The sequence below is a fragment of the Sapajus apella genome, unplaced genomic scaffold, assembly GCF_009761245.1.
Source record: "Sapajus apella isolate SASKATOON/1434 unplaced genomic scaffold, GSC_monkey_1.0 scaffold86, whole genome shotgun sequence".
NCBI classification, from domain to species: Eukaryota; Metazoa; Chordata; class Mammalia; order Primates; family Cebidae; genus Sapajus; species Sapajus apella.
In genome coordinates this window covers 2,761,913-2,784,521 of record NW_022437026.1, presented here as the reverse complement: position 1 = coordinate 2,784,521, position 22,609 = coordinate 2,761,913, and the positions used below count along the sequence as shown (strand labels likewise).

Below are 22,609 nucleotides of genomic sequence, written 5' to 3'. Positions count from 1 at the left end.
TATCACTGCTTTCAGGTCACTTCAGCAGAATACGGTTAGAAAATACATACATGCATATGTATGTATATATATACATACACACAGAGAAATCTAAATCAATTTATCTGTTTAAAACCATGAATTCATATCAATATCTCTAAAAACAATCCAACCCCATAGGGTTTTCTGTATCTGGTACTCTTATCTCCTATCAGGACAAACACATTATCCTCAATATATTAGCCCCAATAATTTACTCATTTGCTTGATATCCTGGTATGTAACCAATCTCTCAACCATGTCAGCTACCTTCTTGGCCCTGGCCTGCTATTTCCACTCATGCTTGCTGAGTCCTCAACCCTTGCCTGCCAAAAATGTTGGCTATTCGGGTTGGCTTCTTGGTCCCAGCCTGACAAACACACTAGCTATGCTAGCAGAATCCACGGTCCTGCCAAATGCCCACGGCCTGATCCTGAGGACCAGCTCCACAACCAAATATATCAACCATGCTGGTCAAACCCTGTGCCTCTGTCCTGCCAGTCATTTTGGCTGTTATCAGTTGAATACTTGGGACCAGCCTCACTGACCAGGAAAGGTGATTCCTTGGCCACAATAAAGGGGAAGGAGCAGATGGACTTTTTTTTTTTTCTTTTCTTTTCTTTTTTTTTTTTGAGACAGGGCCTCGCTCTATGGCTCAGGCTGGAGGGCAGTGGTGTGATCTTGGCTCACTGCAGCCTCAAAGTGCTGGGCTCAAGTGACCCTCCCACCTCAGCCACCCAAGTAGCTGGGACCACAGGCATGCACCACCATACTTGGCTAATTTTTTTCCCTTTTTCAATTAACTTTTAAAGTGTATGACTCTATACTTGAAAGGAACACTGAATAACTACATTCTGGTAACTGTCAAAGAGTAGATCCTAAACATATTGCTGCTTAATATACAAAAAAATTTGGTTGAGACAAATAATATTTAGGGAGTATTGCCTAAATCTTTCCAAATACTTGAAAATTTATTCCCTATACTAAGTAGTAGATTAGATATTTGAGTACTTGGGCAGCAATATTTAGAGACTCCTAGAAAATAGTTTTTATGAAATGTACTTTGGCATTATGGTATTGCTGAGATGTTTCTTAAAAAAAGAAGTGTTCTGAACCTCATGGCTGTACATACGGAAGGATGCTGAAGATGCTGCTTACAATTACATTTTTTATGAGAACCCATGGAGGGAAATTTTTTTCTGTTTTTGTTTTAATCTTGTGGGATACTATAAACTGCATACTACAGGCGTGTCACTTAATGATGGTGATACATTCTGAGAAATGCGTCATCAGGTGATCTTGTTGTGGGAACATCAGAGTGACTTACACAGATCCAGGTGGTATAGCTACTACACACTGAGGATATATGGTACAGCCTACTGCTTATAGGCTAGAAACCTGTACAGCATGTGATTGTAATGAATACTGTAGGTGACCGGGAACACAGTGGTATTTCTAGATCCAAACATATCTAAACATAGAAAAGGTATGGTAAAAATATGGTATTACCATCTTATGGGAGCACTATGGAATATGGAGTCTGTCACTGACTGAAACATTGTCATGTTGCACATGATAATAATTAAATCTCTGACAGTGCCTGTGAGCTCACTCCTGACTTCACCTTACTTTTTCTGTCTTCATTTTATCTAGATTATTAGAATTATGGGGATGGGAACACAGAAAATAACAAAGTTCTTCTGGCGATTCTGATGGCCCACCCTCTCTGACAGCTGCCACCCTCTCTGAGAAGCACAGCTCCAGAACTACTCACTGCATCTGGAGGACTGTGAGACTCAGACCCGAGTTTCTGCCTGCTTATTCCATCTTCTGATGTGTGCTCCCCCTTAGCCTTACATTACAACTATATGATACTGTGAATATAATTCCAATTTTATACAAAGAAGTAAAAAACATCACATGAACTAGATAAGAAAATTACTTTGAAGAGATAAAATAATGGCTGTTCTTTCACATATGCAAGATATTTAGGAACAGTATCTTCTTGGTCATAAGGTGTCTTCAATCTGACCTGGTCCAAGTTTACTTAGCTGCTAGAACTTGACAAGATTGCAGCTAGAGGTAAAGTGGCCCTGAATTCATTATTTCAACAACATAAGCTTGGTAGAATCTACAGACAGGAAATCCAAAGAAATAGAAACCAAATACTTAAGTCTTCAAAAAATACCTGCAAACCAAAATAAAGTATGCAGAATTAACTACATATAGGTAGCCAAAACCAAATCTACTTAATCAGACTATCTGACTCTGACCAATGTGTATAAAATCACAATACATAAAATTTCTTCAAACTAGGATACTTTTGAAGAACAATATTATGCCCCAACTTTGTTACCACATTCATTTTATAATTACATGAGCCATTGCACTGCTGACAAATTGAAAAGTTGAAGTTTATTGTTGCAGGAATATTGTGTTACACAGCACAGTGGTGTATGAATGAGAGAGCCATAGGAGGCTCATAAATGTTTCCTCACCTCGTTGTAAAGCTGAACACAATCACTTGCAGCTATGAGAAAGATCACATACTTGAGTGTGGTCTTTCTAATATCTGCACCTGTGGATATAGAACTTTCCCACTCTGTTGCATCTTTCAAAACGAAGGAATTTGTGTAGCACATGTTCACTACTGCCTTTTAAAATCATATAGAATGTTTATGTAAAACCCATTGTTACCCTTCACAAATGCAGGACTCAAATCTGAGTTCTATGAAAAGGTTTGAAATTTTCAAAATGAAAAACTTTGCATTTATATACAAGAGATGATTTGTCAAAAAAGTTTTTGTTGAAAATTATTCCCAATTTTTTTTTTTTTTCTAGTTACCCAGGCTGGAGTGCAATGGCGCGATCTTGACTCACCGCAACCTCTGCCTCCTGGGTTCAAGCAATTCTCCTGCCTCAGCCTCCCGTGTAGCTGGGATTACAGGCGTGTGCCACCATGGCCAGCTAGTTTTTGTATTTTTAGTAGAGACGGGGTTTCACCATGTTGACAAAGATGATCTCAACCTCTTGACCTTGTGATCCATCCGCCTCAGCCTCCCAAAATGCTGGGATTATAGGCGTGAGCCACCGCGCCCGGCCTTCTTTTTTTTTTTGAGTCAGAGTCTCGCACTGTTGCCCAGACTGGAATGCAGTGGCATAATCTTGGCTCACTGCAACCTCTGCCTCCCGGGTTCAAGCGATTCTCCTGCCTCAGCCTCCTGAGTAGCTGGGATTACAGGCGTGTACCACCATGCCTAGCTAATTTTTTTTGTATTTTTAGTAGAGATGGGGTTTCACCATGTTGGTCAGGCTGGTCTCAAATTCCCGACCTCAAATGATCCTCAGTCTCCCAAAGTGCTGGGATTATAGGCATGAGCCACCATGCCCAGCCTTCTCCTGATTTTCATGGAGTTCAACTTGAAAGCCACTAATGGAACTCCCTGAGTAGATGTTAGTTCTATGTTAGCTAATGTCAATGCCGAATTCATGGAGGCACTAATAAGGCTTCCTGTCCAACAGATGGCAATAGAGCTTGGCAGTGCAACCAAGGCATCTTATACATAAGGAGAAGTTCTAAGTGCAGTGCAGAACCCCTGGACCTGGAATTTCAGTGATCTGTGATTGTGAAAGCTAACACAGTGGTCAAATATGGGAGCGTCCTAAAGTAAACAGAGAAGATGCCTAAATCTAAAACTGAACTTGAGAGGCCAGTAAGGGGGTTGGGGCATGCTGAAGAGAGGTTGATTGGGGGTAAAAATATAGTTAGATAGAAATAAGACCTAGTGTTCCATAGATCAATAGGGTGACTACAGTTAACATTAATCTGTTGTACATTTTATGAAGATTAGAAGAGAATTTCAAGGTTCCTAGCATTAAGAAAGAATATTTAAGGTGACAGATATTCCAATTATTCCCATTTATTACACAATATATGGATGTATCAAATTATTATCCATACTCCAAAAATATGTATATCTATGATGTATCAATTGAAAAAAAAACCTGAATTTAATAAAACGTTTTTCTTAGTGCTAGGTCAAGACACTCCGTACCATAATAGTGTTCCACCTTGACATTACCTCAATCTATTTTTTTTTTTAAAAAGCTTCTTTAGGGCTCCAGGACCATAAATAAAATGGTCTAAGAATCACCCTCTCTGAAAAATTTCAATAATATGTTTTCTTCTAATATCAAATGACTAGCGGGCCTGAGTTCAGTAAGTAATAACGAACTGCCAGCCTAAGTAGTATGAGACGATATATTTCAAATTTATATCACACTAAACAATATTGTACATTGTTTATGGAAACATGAAAAATGTATTAAAAAGCTAATAATGTGGACTATAAAAACGCCCACCAATTTAGGACAGCGGCTGCCACTGTAGTTGAAAAAAGAAAAATGCAGCTGAGAAGAGGTACAAAGAAGACTTTATTTGTTATTAGAGGCAGGAAAAACCAGTGTTTTTCCTAATCTCACTCAACACAACTCTTCTGACACCGGAGACACCAACTGGATGTCCTATAATTTAATTCAATTCTGATACTAATTACCTGGAGACAGTGTCAGACCCCATAGATTAAGGGCTCAGTCCCACAATATCCACCCTCCAGCTTTAGATGCCAATCACAAGCCCAAGGTTGTGACCTGTGCTTCTAACTGACCAGCTATAAACTGGAGTTCCCATGATCCCTTCCTTGGATTAGGTTAATTTGATAGAATGGCTTACAGGACTTGGGGAAAGAAACACTTTACTTATGTTTATCCATTTATTACAAAGCTTATTTCAAAGGATACAAATGAACAGGCAGATGAAGAGATGCATAGGGCAAGGCATGTGGAGAGGGGTGTGGAGCTTCCACACTCTCTCTGGGCACTACCCTCCAACACCTCTGTGTGTTCGGCTGGCTATCTAGAACCCATTGAGTGTTTATGGAGGATTCATTAAGTAGGCATGATTAATTACATCACTGCCATTGGCAATCAACTCAACCTGTAGCTCCCCTCCTCTCCCTAGAGGCTGGGATGTGGGCTGGAGAGCTCCAACCATCTATCACAGGGTTGGTTCCCTTGACAACCAGTCTCACCCAGAGCTCCCAGCCACCAATCATCTATTAGCATTAAAAAAACATGCAGCACACTGGAGGTTCCAAGAATTTTAGGAGCTGTGTACAAGGACCCAGGGGCAGAGATCAAATATATATTTCTTATTATATCACAATATCATACTATATTTAGCATTAAAGAAGATCTGAAGCAGATAGGACAAAGTAATATTCGTTAATTCTGGGTATAAAAGTAATGTTATATTAATCTCTATACTTTTCCAAATGTTTGAAATATTTCATTTCATCTGATACAATCATACACAATAAAGAAAAAAGCCTGGGGACAAAAATAGAAATAATATATGTATTATGTGAAAAATGATAAGTCAAGGTTTTCACAGAAGAAATCTTCTGGAATCCTCTGCAAATAATTTTTGTGACTCCTAAAATATGCATGTTTATGTCTGCTTTCTTGGATCACAACATGGACACAGAATGACAGGGCGCTTGACATTAAGAGAGCCCAGATGTGAGTAGATGTAAGGTCAAATTTTCCATACTCAACATTCTAGAACAAGGAAAAATTCCAAAGTTGATGTGGGGCTATCAGCCTGCTTCTTGAGAAAATACTAGCTGAAAATGATGATGATGATAAGAGCAATAACCACTACAACCTCTAAGCATTGTAATTCTCACAACAGCATTGTGCCCACTGCGAGATGAAGGAACGGATATAGAGATGTGAAGAAAATTCAGATCAAACAGGAAGTGGAGGGGACACAAAGCAAATCCAAGTCTGCCTGACTCTAAAATGTATGCCCTTACCTTCCAACATGCACTGAAGTGGCCACCACAGCAAGTGGCACTCGTGTACATCTGTCTGCCTATCATCCACGTACCTGTCTACTAATTCAGTTCAACCCAAATGAATATATCATGCCCAAAGAAAACTCCAAATAGTATAAAATTTGGGGGCAGACTTACAAAATGCAAAAATGAAAAGTCACTGCTATGAACAGAGTCAAGGGAGAACCTAGAAAGGAGTTCATCATGTTCTGCCAGCTAGCAATCCTGTAACTGTCATTAACTTACCACAGGAAGTCTGATTATTAAGTTTTAAAAAAAATTATTAACTTTAAAAAAAAACTTAATTTTATGGGTTTAAATAATCTGACTTTCAAAAATGGAACGTTTTACTTGGAGTAAATTCATGCCAGTTCAGTCAACTGTACAGCACCAGGAATAAAATGACAGCAATCATCATATTTCTTAAATAGACAATTATGGAATTCTGACACAATGGTAAGACTTTACTTCCTAATTCCTTCTCAGGCTCTGCCTTGAGTCTATTCATAGCAGTGACTTTTAATTTTTCAGTTTATAACTCTGACAAAAAATTTGTATTCTCATCTCTTGATTTCTTTTTTTAAGAGACAGTGTCTTGCTCTGTCACTGAGGTGAGAATGCAGTGATGCAATCATAGCTCACTACAGTCTTGAACTCACGGGCTCAAGTGATTCTCCCATTTTAGCCTCCTGAGTAGCTAGGACTACAATATGTGCCGCCATGTCTAATTTATTTTATTTTATTTTAGAGACAGGGTCTCACTATGTTGCCTGGGCTGGTCTTGAACTCTTGGCCTCAAGTGATCCTCCCATTTCCTAAAGCTCTGGGATTACAGGTGTGAGCCACAGTGGCCAGCCTGGGTTTTTTTGTTTTTTAAAGATAAGATTTATTCATTGTTCTGAATTTTTTTTTTCTTTTTTCTTTTTTCTTTTTTTTTGAGATGGAGTCTTGCTCTGTAGCCAGGATGGAGTGCAGTGGTATGATCTCAGCTCACTAAAACCTCCGCCTCTGGGTTCAAGTGATTTTCCTGACTCAGCCTCCTGAGTAGCTGGGACTACAGGCGTGCGCTATGCCCAGCTAATTTTTGTATTTTTAGTAGAAATGGGGTTTCACCATGTTGGTCTGGCTGCTCTTGAACTTCTGACCTCGTGATCCACCCACCTCAGCCTCCCAAAGTGCTGGTATTACAGGTGTGAGCCACCGTGCCTGGCCTATTTTTATCTTTTATGATACAGTACTATGGGTTGTACAAGAACAAGTGCCAGATGTACAACTGTCTTAAAAAAAAATCTTAAAGAATTGAGAAAGGTTAACTAGTCTATAGGGAGAACCTCTGATGAAGTGATTCACAACTGAACATATGGCCTGATATTCACCTGAATACACCATTACAGAGTGTTTCTTTGTAACTATTTAGGTAATAATATCTCATTAAGCCAAAAGCAATCCTGGGGGCCAAATATTATCCCTATTTTAGACTTGAAAAGACTAGGGCTCAGAAGGATTAGGAGTTGTTCCATGTCCCAAAGCCAGAAAGTGACAGAGCTGGACTTTGAACCCAGATCTATTTTACCAGGGGTCATTATTTTTCTAGTATGCCACTCTGTGTGCACTACGTGTGTGTATGAGAGAGAGAGAGGGAGAGAAGGGAGAGAGAGGAGAAGGAGAGGGGAGAGGGGAGGAGAGGGGAGAGGGGAAGGAGAAGGGGGGGAGGGGGAGAGAGGGGAGACAGTGTAAGATGTGGGGACCATTCTCTTGGGTATGTTCCTTGAGTTTTATTTCTATTTGGTCAAAAAAGATTTTTCAAACTGGTTGAGCAGAAGGACACCTTGTTTCCCCTCTGATTCTTCTCATGCTACCATTCTTTTTTGATGGGGAGGGGTGAGGGTTGGAGTCTCATTCTGTCCCCCAGGCTGAGTGTATTGATGTGATCTCAGCTCACTGCAACCGCCACCTCCTGAGTTCAAGCGATTCTCCTGCCTCAGCCACCTGAATAGCTGGGATTACAGGAGTGTGCCACCATTCCCGGCTAAATTTTTTATTTTTGGTATAGAGGGGTTTTGCCATGTTGGCCAGGCTGGTCTCAAACCCCAGGCCTCAAGTGATCCGGCCGCCTTGGCCTCAAAAAGTGTTAGGATTATAGGCGTGAGCCATAGCATGGTATTACCAGAACATGGTAACATGAAACGTTACCATGTTCTCTCTCTTGCTGTTCAAATAGTCCACCTCGCCTATCCAAGTAAGCACAAATTAAAATACCAGTAATCTGTCAGCATTCAAAAAGCCTAAGAATGCATATACGATCATCTCTCTTTTATAGGTATTCTATACAGAAATGTATTTAAAAAATTGGCACATAAGTTTAATAGACTACAGCTGTCCAAGTAGGTAGAACTTGAGCATGCTAGATAAAGAGAACTTTGTGTAAACATGTGCAAAGGACCAGGAGATGCTGAAAGCCTTAAAATAATGCCTTTTGTGTATTTTCTTTTCTTTTCTTTTCTTTTTTTTTTTGAGACGGAGTCTCACACTGTTGCCCGGGCTGGAGTGCAGTGGTATGATCTCGGCTCACTGCAACCTCCGCCTCCTGGGTTCAAGCACTTCTCCTACCTCTCAGCCTCCCAAGTAGCTGAGACTACAGGCACGTGCCACCAGGCCCAGCTAATTTTTGTATCTTTAGTAGAGACAGGGTTTCACCAAGTTGGCCAGGATGGTCTTGATTTCTTGACCTTGTGATCCACCTGCCTCGGCCTCCCAAAGTGTTGGGATTACAGGCGTGAGTCACTGTGCCCAGTCCCTTTGTGTATTTTCTTCTTTTACCTTGAAAACTGACAATAACCCAAGTTTATAAGGAGTACCACTACTGCACAGAATGTAGAAATCCCTGAAAGAACATTGTTCCCACACTAACAAGAACAGGCTGGACAAGCTACAAAATTAAAAAAAAAATTTTTTTAGCTCATCGGAGTGGCAATCCCAAGGTAACTAGGTGAACTGAATTCATAGGTAATGAGCCCATTTGAGGAGAGATGGGACACACCTCTGGTAGCACACTGGAGGAAAGGTGGCAGCCATAAAGCAGGTAGAAAGCAAAGAGCGTGACAGAGCCAAATCCCTCAGAGCTCCAGACACAAAGGAGTACACACCCACTGTCCAACTCTTCCACTGGTTCCCACTGGCTTTGTTGGAAAGATTGGGCATAGAGCAGGAAACTGAGAGAGCACTCCTCTATGGTGCAGAGGTGTGGGCCTGCCAACACTGAGGGCAGAGCAGGAACATGAGAGAAATCTAGCCATGCTCTGGCCTGTGTGAGCACGGATATGACTGGCTCCAGTGGTGACAGGCCCATGAGTTCCACCTGTACCCTGGGCTTTCCTTTGATATGAAGAAAAAGAAATGTGCCAGGGAAGAGACTTTCCAAATTGGGCGGAAAGAACATCTTAAATCCCTTCTGATTCTCGTGCTATCATTCTTTAAGAACATGAGACCCACAGAAGGGCAAGAAAGACTTCAGCGCCTGGAACCCAGCCCTACTGTGACAGAAAAAGCTGTGTGCTGCTGGGGACAGGGAAGAAACCCAGGCCTCTGTTCCTACGCTAGAGAAGGAGTACAAAATCTGCCCTACCTCTTGTGCTGACATTAGGCAAAAGCACACTGTTGCCAGGAGGGAGACAGGGAGTCCAGTAGGCCCCCTAAATTATGAACTGATTCAAACTGGAAGTCTGCTGCTACTGCGGAGAGGGTAGAAAATGTGCCAACAGTCTGGACCTGTGCTGAGTATGGGTAGATGTTGTCTGCCATTGGAGGTGGGACAGAAGCACCAAGATCGAGACTGGAGCAGGAAAATGAAGAAGCCACTCCTGACCAACCCAGAGTCTTATATTGAGTAACAACAACAGTTTACTGCTTGGAGAAGGACAAGAGCATGGAGAGAAAGCCCTCTGCAGTGCAGGCACGAAGGACATGCTGAAAGCTGAGAGGGAAGCATGAAACAGAACCATCTGCACCATAGAGCTCACATTAAGCATACGAAAGTGGCAATCCACCACTGGAAATCTTAAGGCCTGTGGCGCAATGAAGGTAACTATAGTGGAAAGAAGCCCAAACCCAGCTCAATTAGAGACTTACTTGATTCAGTCCCCAATGCTAATGGCCTGACAGAAGAAGAGGAAGGTATATGTCCAGATATAAGTATTATTTACCTTGGTTTCTACTGTTCTTTTTACTTAGACTATTAACATTTAATACACTTGATGTTAGCCAAAAGGCCGAGAAGCAATGATACTATTTAACATTTAATAAAAAATGAGACACACACACAAAGAAAGTGAACTTAAAGATAGATCAATAGAAATTACCCAAACTAATAACAGAAAACTTCAAGTTTAGTAAGAAAATGTGGAAAACAGAACAGAATAGAAATCCAAGAGCTATGGGACAATCTCAAATGATCTAACAAATACGTAATGGTAGTTATAAAAGGAGAAGAAAGAAGCAGGCAGAAGATATATCTGAAGAGGTAATGGCCAATAATTTTCCAAAACTAATGAAAGACAACAAAACGCAGATCCAGAGAAGGGGCTCAGATAATTCTAAACAGGATAAATATGCTATTTGATAATGTACCTAGTTGTGTTAGGTACATTATCAAATGGTTGAAAATTAAAGATAAAGAGAATATCTTGAAAGCAGCTGGAGAAAAAAGAACATGGTTTATCAACCAACAAACCAGCCAAAACCCCCCCCCCCCCCCCCACCCCAAAACAAAGCTATATGAATATAGCAGACTTCCAGCTGGGTGTAGTGGCTCACACCTGTAATCCTAGCACTTTGGGAGGCCAAGGCGGGTGGATCACCTGAGGTCAGGAGTTTCAGACTAGCCTGACCAACATGGTGAAACCCCATCTCTACTAAAAATACAAAATTAGCTGTGTGTGGTGGTGCATGCCTATAATCCCAGCTGCTTGGGAAGCTGAGGCAGGAGAATCACTTAAACCCAGGAGGTGGAGGTTGTAGTGAGCAGAGACTGTACCACTGCACTCTAGCCTAGGCAACAAGAGCAAAACACTGCCTCAAAAAAAGAAAAAGAAAAAGAAAAAAAGAATATAGCAGACTTCCACAGAAAATATACGTGCCAAAAGAAAATGGAACCACATCTTAAAAGTATTAAAAGAAAGAGGAAAAAAAATTCCCTGTCAACCAAGAAATCTGTGCCCAGAGGAGAACATCTCACAAACAAGGTGCATTAGTTTTCTAGGGTTGCCACAATAAAATACCACAGTCTGCGTGGCTTAAACAACAGAAATTAATTTTCTCACAGTTCTGGAGGCCAGAAGTCCAAGATCAAAGTATTAGTAGGTTTCATTTCTTCTGAGGCCTCTCTCCTTGGCTTATAGATGGCCACTTTCTTGCTTTGCCCTTATGTGGTATTTTCCTCTGTGTGTGTACCCTGGTGTGTCTCTTAAAAGGATACTGGTCACAATGGATCAGGGTTCACCCTAATAGCCTCATTTTAACTTAATTATCTCTTTATAGGTCTTATCTCTAAATATAGTCACACTTTGAGGTGCTGAAGGTTAGGACTTCAACACAGGAATTTTAGGAGTGGGGACACAATTCTGGCCATAGCCAAAGGTTACAAAAAACATTTTTTCAGACAAATAAAACAGAATTCATTACCAGGTGACCTGTACTACAAGACTTTTAAAAGGAAGTTCTTTTTTAAAATTTATTTTTAATTTACTGAGACAGGGTCTCATTCTGTGGCCCAGGCTGGAGTGCAGTGGCATGATCATAACTCACTGCAACCTTGAACGCCTGGGCCAAAGTGATCCTCCCACCTGAGTCTCCTGAGTAGGTGGGACTGCAGGCACACACCACTACATCCAGCTAATTTTTAAATTTAAGTTTAAATTTTTGTAGAGATAAGGTTTTTACCATTGTCCAGGCTAGTCTTCAACTCCTGGCCTCAAGCAATCCTCCTGCTTTGGCCTCCCAAAGTGCTGGGATTACAGGCATGAGCCACTGTACCCAGTCTCAATAAGTTATGAGACTTCACGAAAATAAAAGAATTTGTACATCAAAAGACACTATTAACACAGTAATAGTAAGAAGGTAACCACAGAATGGGAGAAAATATTTACAAATCAGATATCTGGTTAGGGATAAATGTTAAAATATGTAGAGAACTTCTAAAACTCAGTAACAACAACAACAACAACAACAACAAAATCTGATTCAAAAATAGGCTGAAAATTGAATAGATATTTCTCCAAAGAAGAAATACAAATGGCCAATAAGCACATCAAGAGATGCTCAACATCATGAATCATTAGGGAAATGGAAATCAAAACTATGAGATGGCACCTTACATCCATTAGGATGGCCACGATTTAAAAAACACACCAAAAAAACAACAACAACAACAACAACAACAAAAAACACACCAAAGACCACAAAATAACAAATGTTAGCCTTATGGAGAAATTGGAACCCTTGTATACTACTGGTGAGAAATTGGTACAGTGGCTGTGGAAAACAGTAGGAAGGTCACTCCAAAAACTGAAAATAGGATTACCACATAGTCCAGCAATTTCACCTCTTTTGATTTTATACCAAAAGAATGTAGAGCAAGGTCTCAAAAATATATTTATATACCCAAGTTCATAGCAGCATTATTCATGATAATAAAGCTAAAATGTGGAAGCAACCCAAGTGTCCATCAATAGAAGAACGAATAAGGAAAATGTGGTATATACATATAAGAATAGCCTTAAAAAGGAGGGAAATTCTGACACAAGCCACAACACAGATAAACCCTGTGAAACCCTGATGAACCTTGCTAAATGAAATAAGCCAGTCACAAAAAGACAAATACTGCATGATTCCATTTACATGAAGTCCTCAGAGAAGTAAAATCAGAGACAAAGAAGATAGAATAGTGGGGGAAGGGAGGATGGGGAGTTATTGTTAAACAAGCATAGAGTTTCAGTTTTGCAAGATGAAAAGAGGTACAGAGATGGATGGGTGGTGATAGTTTACATTATAAATATAACACTGAACTGTACAAGTAAAAATTTTTAACATGGTAAAATTTATGTTTGAAAAAAGTTAACTGATTAAAGCAAAAAGTAGCAATGTACTATGGGGTTTATAATATACAAAGGAATAAAATGTATGCCAATAATAGCATCAAGTGTGAGACAAAGAAAACAGAAGTATACTATTGGCAGATTCCTATACTATGTCTGAAGTGGTATGTTTTCAAGATTCGACTATGATAAGCTAAAACTGTATACTGTAAACCACAGAGCAATCACTTAAAAGGGGTGGGGAGTTGAGCTTTAAGCCACTAGCGGAAATAAAATGAAATAATAAAAAATAATTAATTTAAAAGAAAACAGAAACAGAGGAAAAAACAGTAGATGAAACAAATAAATATAAAGATGATAGATTTAACTTGACTATGTCAATAATTATAATAGGTGCAAATGTTCTAAACATTTCAATCAGAAGACAATTACTGATTTGATACATGCTCTCTACAGGAAACCTGCTTTGAACATAAAGACATAGTGTATCAGCCTATTCTCATGCTGCTATGAAGAAATACCTGAGAGTGGGTAATTTATAAAGGAAAGAGTTTAATTGACTCAATTCTGCATGGCTGGGAAAGCCTCAAGAAACTCACAATCATGGTGGCAGGAGACAGAAGTGCCAAGCAAAGGGGGAAAAGCCCCTTATAAAGCCATCAAATCTCATAAGAAGTTACTCACTATCATGAGAACAGCAGGGGGGCGGGTAACCACTCCCATGATTCAATTATCTCCCATGGGTCCCTCCCACAACATGTGGGGATTATGGGAACTACAATTCAAGATGAGATCTGGGTGGGGACACAGCTGATCCATAGCTTTCTGCCCCTGGCCCCTCCCAAATCTCATGTCCTCACAGTTCAAAACACAATCATGCCTTCCCAATTGAGTCCCGCTAAGTCTTAGCTCATTCCAGCATTAAACCCAAAGTCCAAGTCCAAAGTCTCATCTGAGGCAAGGCAAGTTCCTTCCACCTATGAGCCTGTAAAATCAAAAGCACGCTAGTTACTTCCTGGATACAAGGAGGGTACAGGCATTGGGTAAATAGACCCATTCCAAATGGAAGAAACTGGCCCAAACGAGGAAGCTACAGGCCCCAGGCAAGTCCAAAATCCAATAGGGCAGTTACTAAACCTTAAAGTTCCAAAATAATCTCCTTTAACTTCATGTCTCACATCCAGGTCGCGCTGTGAAAGAGGTAGGGGTCCCAGGCACAGCCCCCCTGCCAGCTGCTTTCATGGGCTGGCATTGAGTGCCTATGGCTTTTCCCGGTGCACGGTGGAAACCAGCGGTGGATCTACTGTTCTGGGGTCTTGAGAACAGTGGCCTTCTTCTCACAGCTCCACTAGGCAGTGTCCCAGTGGGGACTCTGTGTGGGGGTTCTGACCCCACATTTCCCTTCTGCACCGCCCTAGCACTGAAAAAGACAAAGTTCTTGTCTTGTCCTTACGGGGGTGGTGTTACAGGGAGCATGATGGCATGAAATGCACTGGAAATATGAGGTGAAAAATACAAATGTCAGGAGCAGAAGGCTCTGCATCACAAAAACAAAACTATAAACAAAACATGCACACAAAATAAAACAATATGCATATTTGGCAGTGACTCACATCTTACGTTTCTTGGCCTTTAAAGCTGAAGTCAAAACTCTGATCACAATACTTTCACAGGCAAGTCATTTTGTATTGTTAGACAACCTACAACTACCCCCTTAGATTCTTACTTGGGGTAAGGAAGCAGGAAATGGGTTGGTTTCTCCACCAATCTTTAGAAGCTATGAGGAAACTTATAGTAGGGGTTGTTAGTTTTTGTATTCTCTGTAGATGATCCAGGTCTCTCGTTACTCAGGGACTATTGAGGAGAATACAATTTCACACACCTCAAACAATAACTTCAGTAACGGAAGTACATTCTCAATTAAGGGGAAACATGACAATATTAACAGAGTTCATGTGTGTGAGCACAATTGTTTGGATGAGTGCAGTAGCTTGACTGTAACACAATGTGCAATGGGAAGTCTATTAATCAGGTTTCATTCACTCAAAACTGGCTGAAAAATCCTTAGTTTGAAATTTTCTATCTTGGTCTCACCCTGAAGGTGGTTTTTTTTTTTCCCCTTTGGTAAGATTAAGTCCATCCAGGCATACTGAAAATACAAGACTGAGCAGAAATGCCTTTTCCATTTCAAAGACAAGCTGGCCAGGCATGGTCACTCATTCCTGTAATCCTAGAACTTCAGGAGGCCGAGGTGGGCAGACTGCCTGAGCTCAGGAGTTCAAGACCAGCCTGGGCAACATACTAAAATACAAAAAATTAGCCAGGCATGGTGTTGTGCACCTGTAGTCCCAACTATTCAAGAGGCTGAGGCATGAGAATTGTATGAACCTGAGAGGTGGAGTTTGCAGTGAGCCGAGATCGCACTACTATACTCCAGCCTGGGTGACAGAGTGAGACTCTGCCTCCAAAACAAAAACAAAACAAAGACAAGCTATTTTATAAAGCAATAATTTAACGCCAGTTAAACTTTAATACATTAAGAAGCACTAAGGTTTTTTTTTTTTGAGATGGGGTCTTGCTCTGCCACCCAGGCTGGAGTACAGTGGCACAATCTCAGCTCACTGCAGCCACGATTGTCCAGGCTCACGCCATCCTCCCACCTTAGCTACCTGAGCATCTGGGGCTACAGGGATGTGACACCGTGTCTGGATAATTTTAATTATTTGTAAAGACGAGGTCTTGATATGTTGCCCAGGCTGGTTTTGAACTCCTGTGCTCAAGGGATTCTCCTGTCTCAGCCTCCCAAAGTGCTGGGATTACAGGTGTGAGCCACTGTGCCTGGCAGCACTGGTTTTAAGAAGCACTGTTTTTCTGCAAAATTCAGACGCAAAAGTCTCTAAAATGAATAGCCATGGGCCCTGTTTGTGATGGGCTTTTGATTGCATTGTAATTATGTATATATTTATTTATTTCCATTACATTTTTACTATATGGTTATCAATATAAAAAGGAGCTATTAGGAATTTAATACGGTCCTTTTTTTTTTTTTTTTTTTTTTTTTTTTTCTCTATTTGGAAACAGGGTCTCACTTTGTCACCACCCAGGCTAGAGTATAGTGGCATAATCATAGCTCATGGTAGCCTTGAACTCCTGTGCTCAAGCAATCCTCCTGCCTCAGCCTCTTGAGTAGCTGGGACTATAGGTGTAAGCCACAGCACCTCACTGAATTTAATACTGTCCTTTACATTTTTTTCCTCTTTCAAGAAAGAAAGAAAGAAATTAAAATTCCTGGACCAGACGCGGTAGCTCACGCCTGTAATCCCAGCACTTTGGGAGGCCGAGGTGGGCGGATCACCTGAGATCAGGAGACCGAGACCATCCTGGCCAACATGGTGAAACCCTGTATCTATTTTTTAAAAAAAGAAGAAAATAAAATTCCTATGACAACATGCTAAATTTGAGAAGTAGGTCTTATCTTTTCACAGCAAATAAATGAGGTGCCTTGGATAACTAGTTAGGCTGTGAAATTATGTCTATGAACTATTAGGAAATATCCACATCATGGGAAAGTAAGTACAGCTCTAAGTCTCACCAGGTTGCATTTCTTGACTCGTGGGTTGTCACTGTTATCTTTAATATCATACCACAGGAAATTTTGTATTAAATACAATTTACCTTCACACACCATGAATAAACAAACAATATTTAACAAATAGAAAGTATTTAGCTAGAAATAGTGCATAGCTTCAAAGTTCTGATGAAGAGTGTTAGTAAGTTTACAACATCTGTGCATTTCTTTAGACTTCTGTTGGTATGATTAAGTATGAAAGGGGTAAGGAATATCACTGACCTCTATCAGTAAACTAGGAGCAAAAGGAGCTTTAAATTAAAAAACTGACCTGTTTTTCTCTTTTTCTGTTTATTTCTCAGTGTTTATCAACTTTTTCTTTGCTTCCCTTTCCATGTCTGTACTCCATCCCTACTTCATCCTGTCTTCTGTTTCTTTTATGCCTGATTTTTGTCTCCAGGCTAGCATTGCCCTGTCTTTATTGAACTAAAAATCATAACATGTAAAAAAAAAGAATCACTGGATTTTTAGAGGTGACAGTAAACAGAAAATGTAGTATAGGGAGTACTATGGACGGAATGTTTACCCTCCTCCCCTCAATTCATATGGTGAAATCCCAACCCCCAATGTGATGGAATTAGGAGGTGGGCCTTTGGGAGGTAATTAGTTCATGAGGTCTGCAGAATGCAATAGGAAAAAAGGAACCAGAAACCAACAATCCCGGGGCCCCTGATCTGGGACTTCCAGCCTCCAGAACAGAGAGAAATAAATGTCTGCTGTTTATCAGCTGCCCAGTCTGTGCTACTTTGTTTTACCAGCCTGAATGGACTACGACATGGGATTAACCTAAACTACTCAGACTTTCCTTCAGTGGCTACCACTTCTATGTAATAACTTATGACAATGTTAACAGATTGTCCTTAGCCTTCTCCCTTATAAATCAGCCCTTCCTGATACTTGAGTAAGTTACACTGAGGCAAGAATTGAGCAGTATTTCCTTCAAAAGGTAATTCCAAATATCTGTTGAAAGACTATTCATTGTCAAGAATCTTGAATCTCAGAGGAAAATGGTGGTTACCAGAGACTGGAAAGATGTTGCTAAAAGGTTTCAAAATTTCAGTTAGATAAGGAGGAATAAGTTCAAGAGAGCTAGTGTACAACTGGCCAGGTCCAGTGGCTCACGTCTGTAATCCCAGCACTTTGGGAGGCCGCAGTGGGCAGATTACTTGAGGTCAGGAGTTTGAGACCAGCCTGGCCAGCATGGTGAAACCCCATCTCTACTAAAAATACAAAAAAATTAGCAGGGCATGGTGGTGCATGCCTGTAGTCCCAGCTACCTGGGAGGCTGAGGCAGGAGAATGGCTTGAACCCAGGAGGTGGAGGTTGCAGTGACTAAGACTGCACCATTGCACTCCAGCCTGGATGACAAAGCAAGATTCTGTCTCAAAAAAATAAATAAATAAAAAAGAGAGATCTAGTGTACAACATGCTGACTATACTTACAATGTATTGCTAGGTAGATTTTAACTGTTTTCACCACACACACACTCAAAAATGAAAAGTATATGAGGTAATGCAAATGTTAATTAGCTCTATTCAGCCATTCCACAATGGACAAACATTTCAAAATTACATGTTGTACATGAGAAATATGCATTTTTAATTTGTGAATTAAAAAAATAAAACAATAAAAAAGCAATGAAAAATCCTTTAAAAAATGGTATCTGGAAACCCTTCATCACCCCAAAATCTTGAATCTGAACATGGAATTCCCCAAGGTACCTCCGCTGCATCAACCTACACAGCAAATAGATTTTCACAGGCTCTTGTCAAAGTGTGAGTGAGAGGCTCACCTGCCCCTGGGTCATCTTCTGCAGCTCATTCTCCCAAGCTGCCTGGTCATCGTCCAAGTTATAGGAAGCTGGTGGAGTGAGTCCACGGAGGATCAGGGGGTCTCGGTCATGGCAGAGGGCTGTCAGGTGTCCAATGTACAACTTTAATTTACTTCTATTTTGGTCAAGTTCTAAGAGGGGCTGGATGATCTAAGGCAAAAGAAATCATAACAATAAGAAAAGTCAAGGTCAGTCTGAAATGAGGGACTCAAATATTCTTTATGCCTCCCAAGTAAAAGAAAATTGACCAGAGACTAAAGCTCTTCTAATCACTACTGAAATCTTCAAGATTATAGAAACATTTTCACACACTGTCGCACATTTATGCTGTCACACCCAGCTGTCCTTCTGGGAGACAGGGAGAGAATGCTGGTTTAATATATCCACACTAGATGGACGGATAGCTCTGTATTGAGGCAGGGATTAAGCACAGGACTGACTTGTTTTTACAGAGATGCTATTCCTGATACAGAAAGACTCAAGTTACCTCACAATTTCTCTTTTCATTTATGTGTGAGTGGATTACAAAAAACTGCTAGTGAAAGCTGCTCATCTGAAATCCTGGACTACATATACTTCAAATGTTCCTCCACCTCCTGGAATGGAAGAAGAATTCCGTCTCTGGAGAAAGTGCATGTTTTTCTTGGCCAAGAGATGTGATGAGGGAACTTATGAATTCTGCCTCATCCTGGCTTATGCTCCCCTCATTCATTTCATAGAGGTTATCCGATACTCTTCTGAAACAGTGACTGATAAATCCTTATATAACACCAAACACCTGACTCACAGCCAAGGACTCTAAAATTCTTAGTTGTAACATTGGTTCTGTGTTTTTCTGAAGGAACAGACTTGCTCTCCATTTTTTCTTTTCTCTTTCCTTTCCCCTGCATGAACAGATACTCCTTTGATTCCTTCTGGAAGCGCACTAAATGACTGATGACTCCTGCCCCAGGATTTCATTTGACAGCTCTCGTGACAATAGTCTGACCAGGTATTTGGGAGGTGGTCAAAGCCTGGAGTGTTCAGGAAGAGTGGGGCCAGACCTCATATCACAGAACACTGAAGTGTTAGAGCAGCACCTGCTTGAAACACAGCAGCTGTGAGTGCTGCGAAGCACTGCCAAAACGCGGGCAGTTCTCAGTGTGTTCCCAGGGCTCACACTACAGAGGTCTGCACCTGTTGTATGTCACCAGCCTGGCAATTTTCATCAACAGGACACCTCTGGCCTAACTAATAAATTGGGAGCTCAATAATCTTCAAGTCAACAGAAGCAAGGCCTGGTATTACTTTCCACAGTAACACTGATTCCTCCTTGGACCCCCTCAGAGGACTGCTCCTGTCACCTTCCTTTATTTCTTTTTAAATAAGAGTTTTTTAAGCAAATATAGTTTTATGTTTTTATTATAAAAACAATATACATTTTACTCCGAAAAATTGAGGAAAAAGGAAAAATATAAAGGAAATAAGACAATTGCATACACTTGCATCAAGAAGTAATCATTTGTAACATTTTGGTAATTTTTATGCCACGTCTTTTAATAAATTTATATAAATCAGCTTCTAAGAGTATCATACTTCACATTTCGTTTGACACATTCTTTAACATTGTATTGTGAGTACTGTTCACTGCATTATATATGACTGAAAATATGTTTTCAATGGCTGCATAATAAATACAGCATATTTCCTTTGTTTCTAATATTATTTCCAGGAAATAATTAAGAGAGAATAAAGAGCAAGAGCTTAGTGGCTAAAACAATCTTTAGTTTACTAAAAAGATCAGAGTTCAGTTTAGATCTATACAGTATAAAATAACATAGAAGCTGGAGTCTGGCTAGACAAACAAGAGAAAATGAATCAATTTAGCATTATAATTTTTTTTTTTGAAATGGAGTCTCACTCTGTTGCCAGGCTGGAGTGCAGTGGTGTGATCTTGGCTCACTGCAAACTCTGCCTCCTGGGTTCAAGCAATTCTCCTGCCTCAGCCTCCTGAGTAGCTGTGACTACAGGCATGTGCCACCACACCCAGCTAATTTTTGTATTTTTAGTAGAGATGGGGTTTCACCATGTTGGCCAGGATGGTCTTAATCTCCTGACCTCAAGTGATCTGCCCACCTTGGCCTCCCAAAGTGCTGAGATTACAGGCGTGAGCCAGTGTGCTCGGCCAGCATTATTTTTGTTTTTAAAACTCTCTCTCTCTAAGGATAAAGGATAAACACCAAAGTGCTGTTGTGAAAGGCTCCTGGCCTCTATAAGAGACTCCTAATCAGCAGGTTTCTGGTACCAGTTCTGTGCTGGAATTTCCTACCTATGACAGGGATGTCAACACAGCCTGTCACAGAAAAAAGAGAGTGTTTCAATCAATCAGAGAATTTAGAGTGGGGAAGTTGGAGAGCTTCTGGCAAACAATGCCAGCCTTTCAAAAGTATTGTATTTTATTTCTGAGCAGAAATATATACTTGTTGTGGCCGGGCATGGTGGCTCATGCCTGTAATCCCAGCACTTTGGGAGGCCAAGGCAGGCAGATCACTTGAGGTCAGAAGTTCAAGAGCAGCCTGGCCAGCATGGTGAAACCTTGTCTCTACTAAAAACACAAAAATTAGCTGGATGTGGTGGCGTGTGCCTGTAATCTCAGGTACTCGGGAGTCTGAGGCTAGAGAATTGCTTGAACCCAGGAGGCAGAGGTTGCAGTGAGACAAGATGGCGCCACCGCACTCCAGCCTGGGCGACAGTTACACACACACATACACACTGCTTGTTGTGGAAAAATTAAAAAGAATTCCAAGTGCAGTCTTTAAAGGTAACATTATTTTAACTGCAAATACACTTTGTGCACCAATGACGACACAGTTTAATCATGGTTCTATTACTATATCCTCCATGATGCCAAGTAATGCATCCCTATTTCATTACTCATTTTTTAAAAGCTTGGTTTTCTCTACATTCTTTCACAGATAAATTGATTTAAAAAATCACTTTTGGGATTTTCATTGGGTTTGTGCAATTTATTCCCATTCTCTTAGTGCAAACAAGCATGTTTGTGTATATACAGCTGCCATGACAAATGCTACATCTGGGCTGCAAAGGCTGAAAGAGCTGATTATCTTAGGTAATTACTTTTGATTGACAAACTGGAAGAAAAAAGTATATCCATGAAGAAAGGGGATAATGTGACAAATGGTCATATTGAGAAGGTCAATTTCCTTATAGTAAAATGGAATTTTGAAAGATATTAGCTCACTCCAACTACTACTTTGACTGGGGATGCTGACTTTTTAGGTCCTTATTCTTAATAAAAAATAAATTTCGGCCTGGCACAGTGGCTCACGCCTGTAATCCCAGCACTCTGGGAGGCTGAGGTGGGCAGATCACTTAAGATCAGGAGTTTGAGACCAGCCTGGCCAATATGGGGAAAACTCGTTTCTACTAAAAAAAAAAACAAAAACCAGCTGGGCATGGTGGTGCGTGCTGAAGTCCCAGCTAGTCAGGAGGCTGGAGCAGGAGAATTGTTTGAACCTGGGAGGCAGAGGTTGCAGTGAGCCGAGATCTTGCCATTGCACTCCAGCTTGGGCATCACAGTAAGACTCTGTCTCAAAACAAACAAACAAAAAACCAAACCAAAAAAATAAAAATGATTTAAATGCATTTTATGCTGAAGGATAATTGATTAAATAAACATGATGGCATTTGATATTCTGAAAAATTTCAGAGTCCAATTGAAAACCTAAAAAGTAAAGCTGAGGTCGAGTGTGGTGGTTCATGCCTGCAATCCCAGCACTTTGGGAGGCAAAGGTGAATGATCACCTGAGGTCAGGAGTTTGAGAGCAGCCTGACCAACATGGGAAATCCCGTCTCTATTAAAAATACAAAAAGTAGCTGGGCGTGGTGGCATGTACCTGTTAGCCTCAGCTACTTAGTAGGCTGAGGCATGAGAATCGCCTGAACCCAGGAAGTGGAGGTTGCAGTGAGCTGAGATTGTACTTCTGCACTCCAGCCTGGGCAACAGAGCGAGACTTTGTCACAAAAAAAAAAGTAAGGGTGAGGCAGGAGGACTGCTTAAGGACAGAGTTTGAGACCAGCCTGGGGAACACAGCAAGACTCTATTTAAAAAAAAAAAAAAAAAAAAAAAAAAGGGGGGGGGGG

At 40.7% G+C, this 22,609-nt stretch overlaps 1 protein-coding gene across 16 annotated transcripts in view; it reads right to left on the bottom strand.

Annotated features, from left to right (window-relative positions):
• ERC1 (ELKS/RAB6-interacting/CAST family member 1) overlaps positions 1–22,609 on the bottom strand; it is a 542,093-nt gene that overhangs the window by 30,489 nt on the left and 488,995 nt on the right. For 11 of the 16 annotated variants that reach the window (XM_032254227.1, XM_032254224.1, XM_032254230.1 and 8 more), the window contains one exon: positions 18,428–18,616. In XM_032254227.1, coding sequence (XP_032110118.1) covers positions 18,428–18,616 — 189 coding nt within the window. Of the gene's footprint in view, positions 1–18,427; positions 18,617–22,609 lie in introns of those variants that run through there. The other 5 variants (XM_032254233.1, XM_032254236.1, XM_032254234.1 and 2 more) reach the window with 1 other exon arrangement.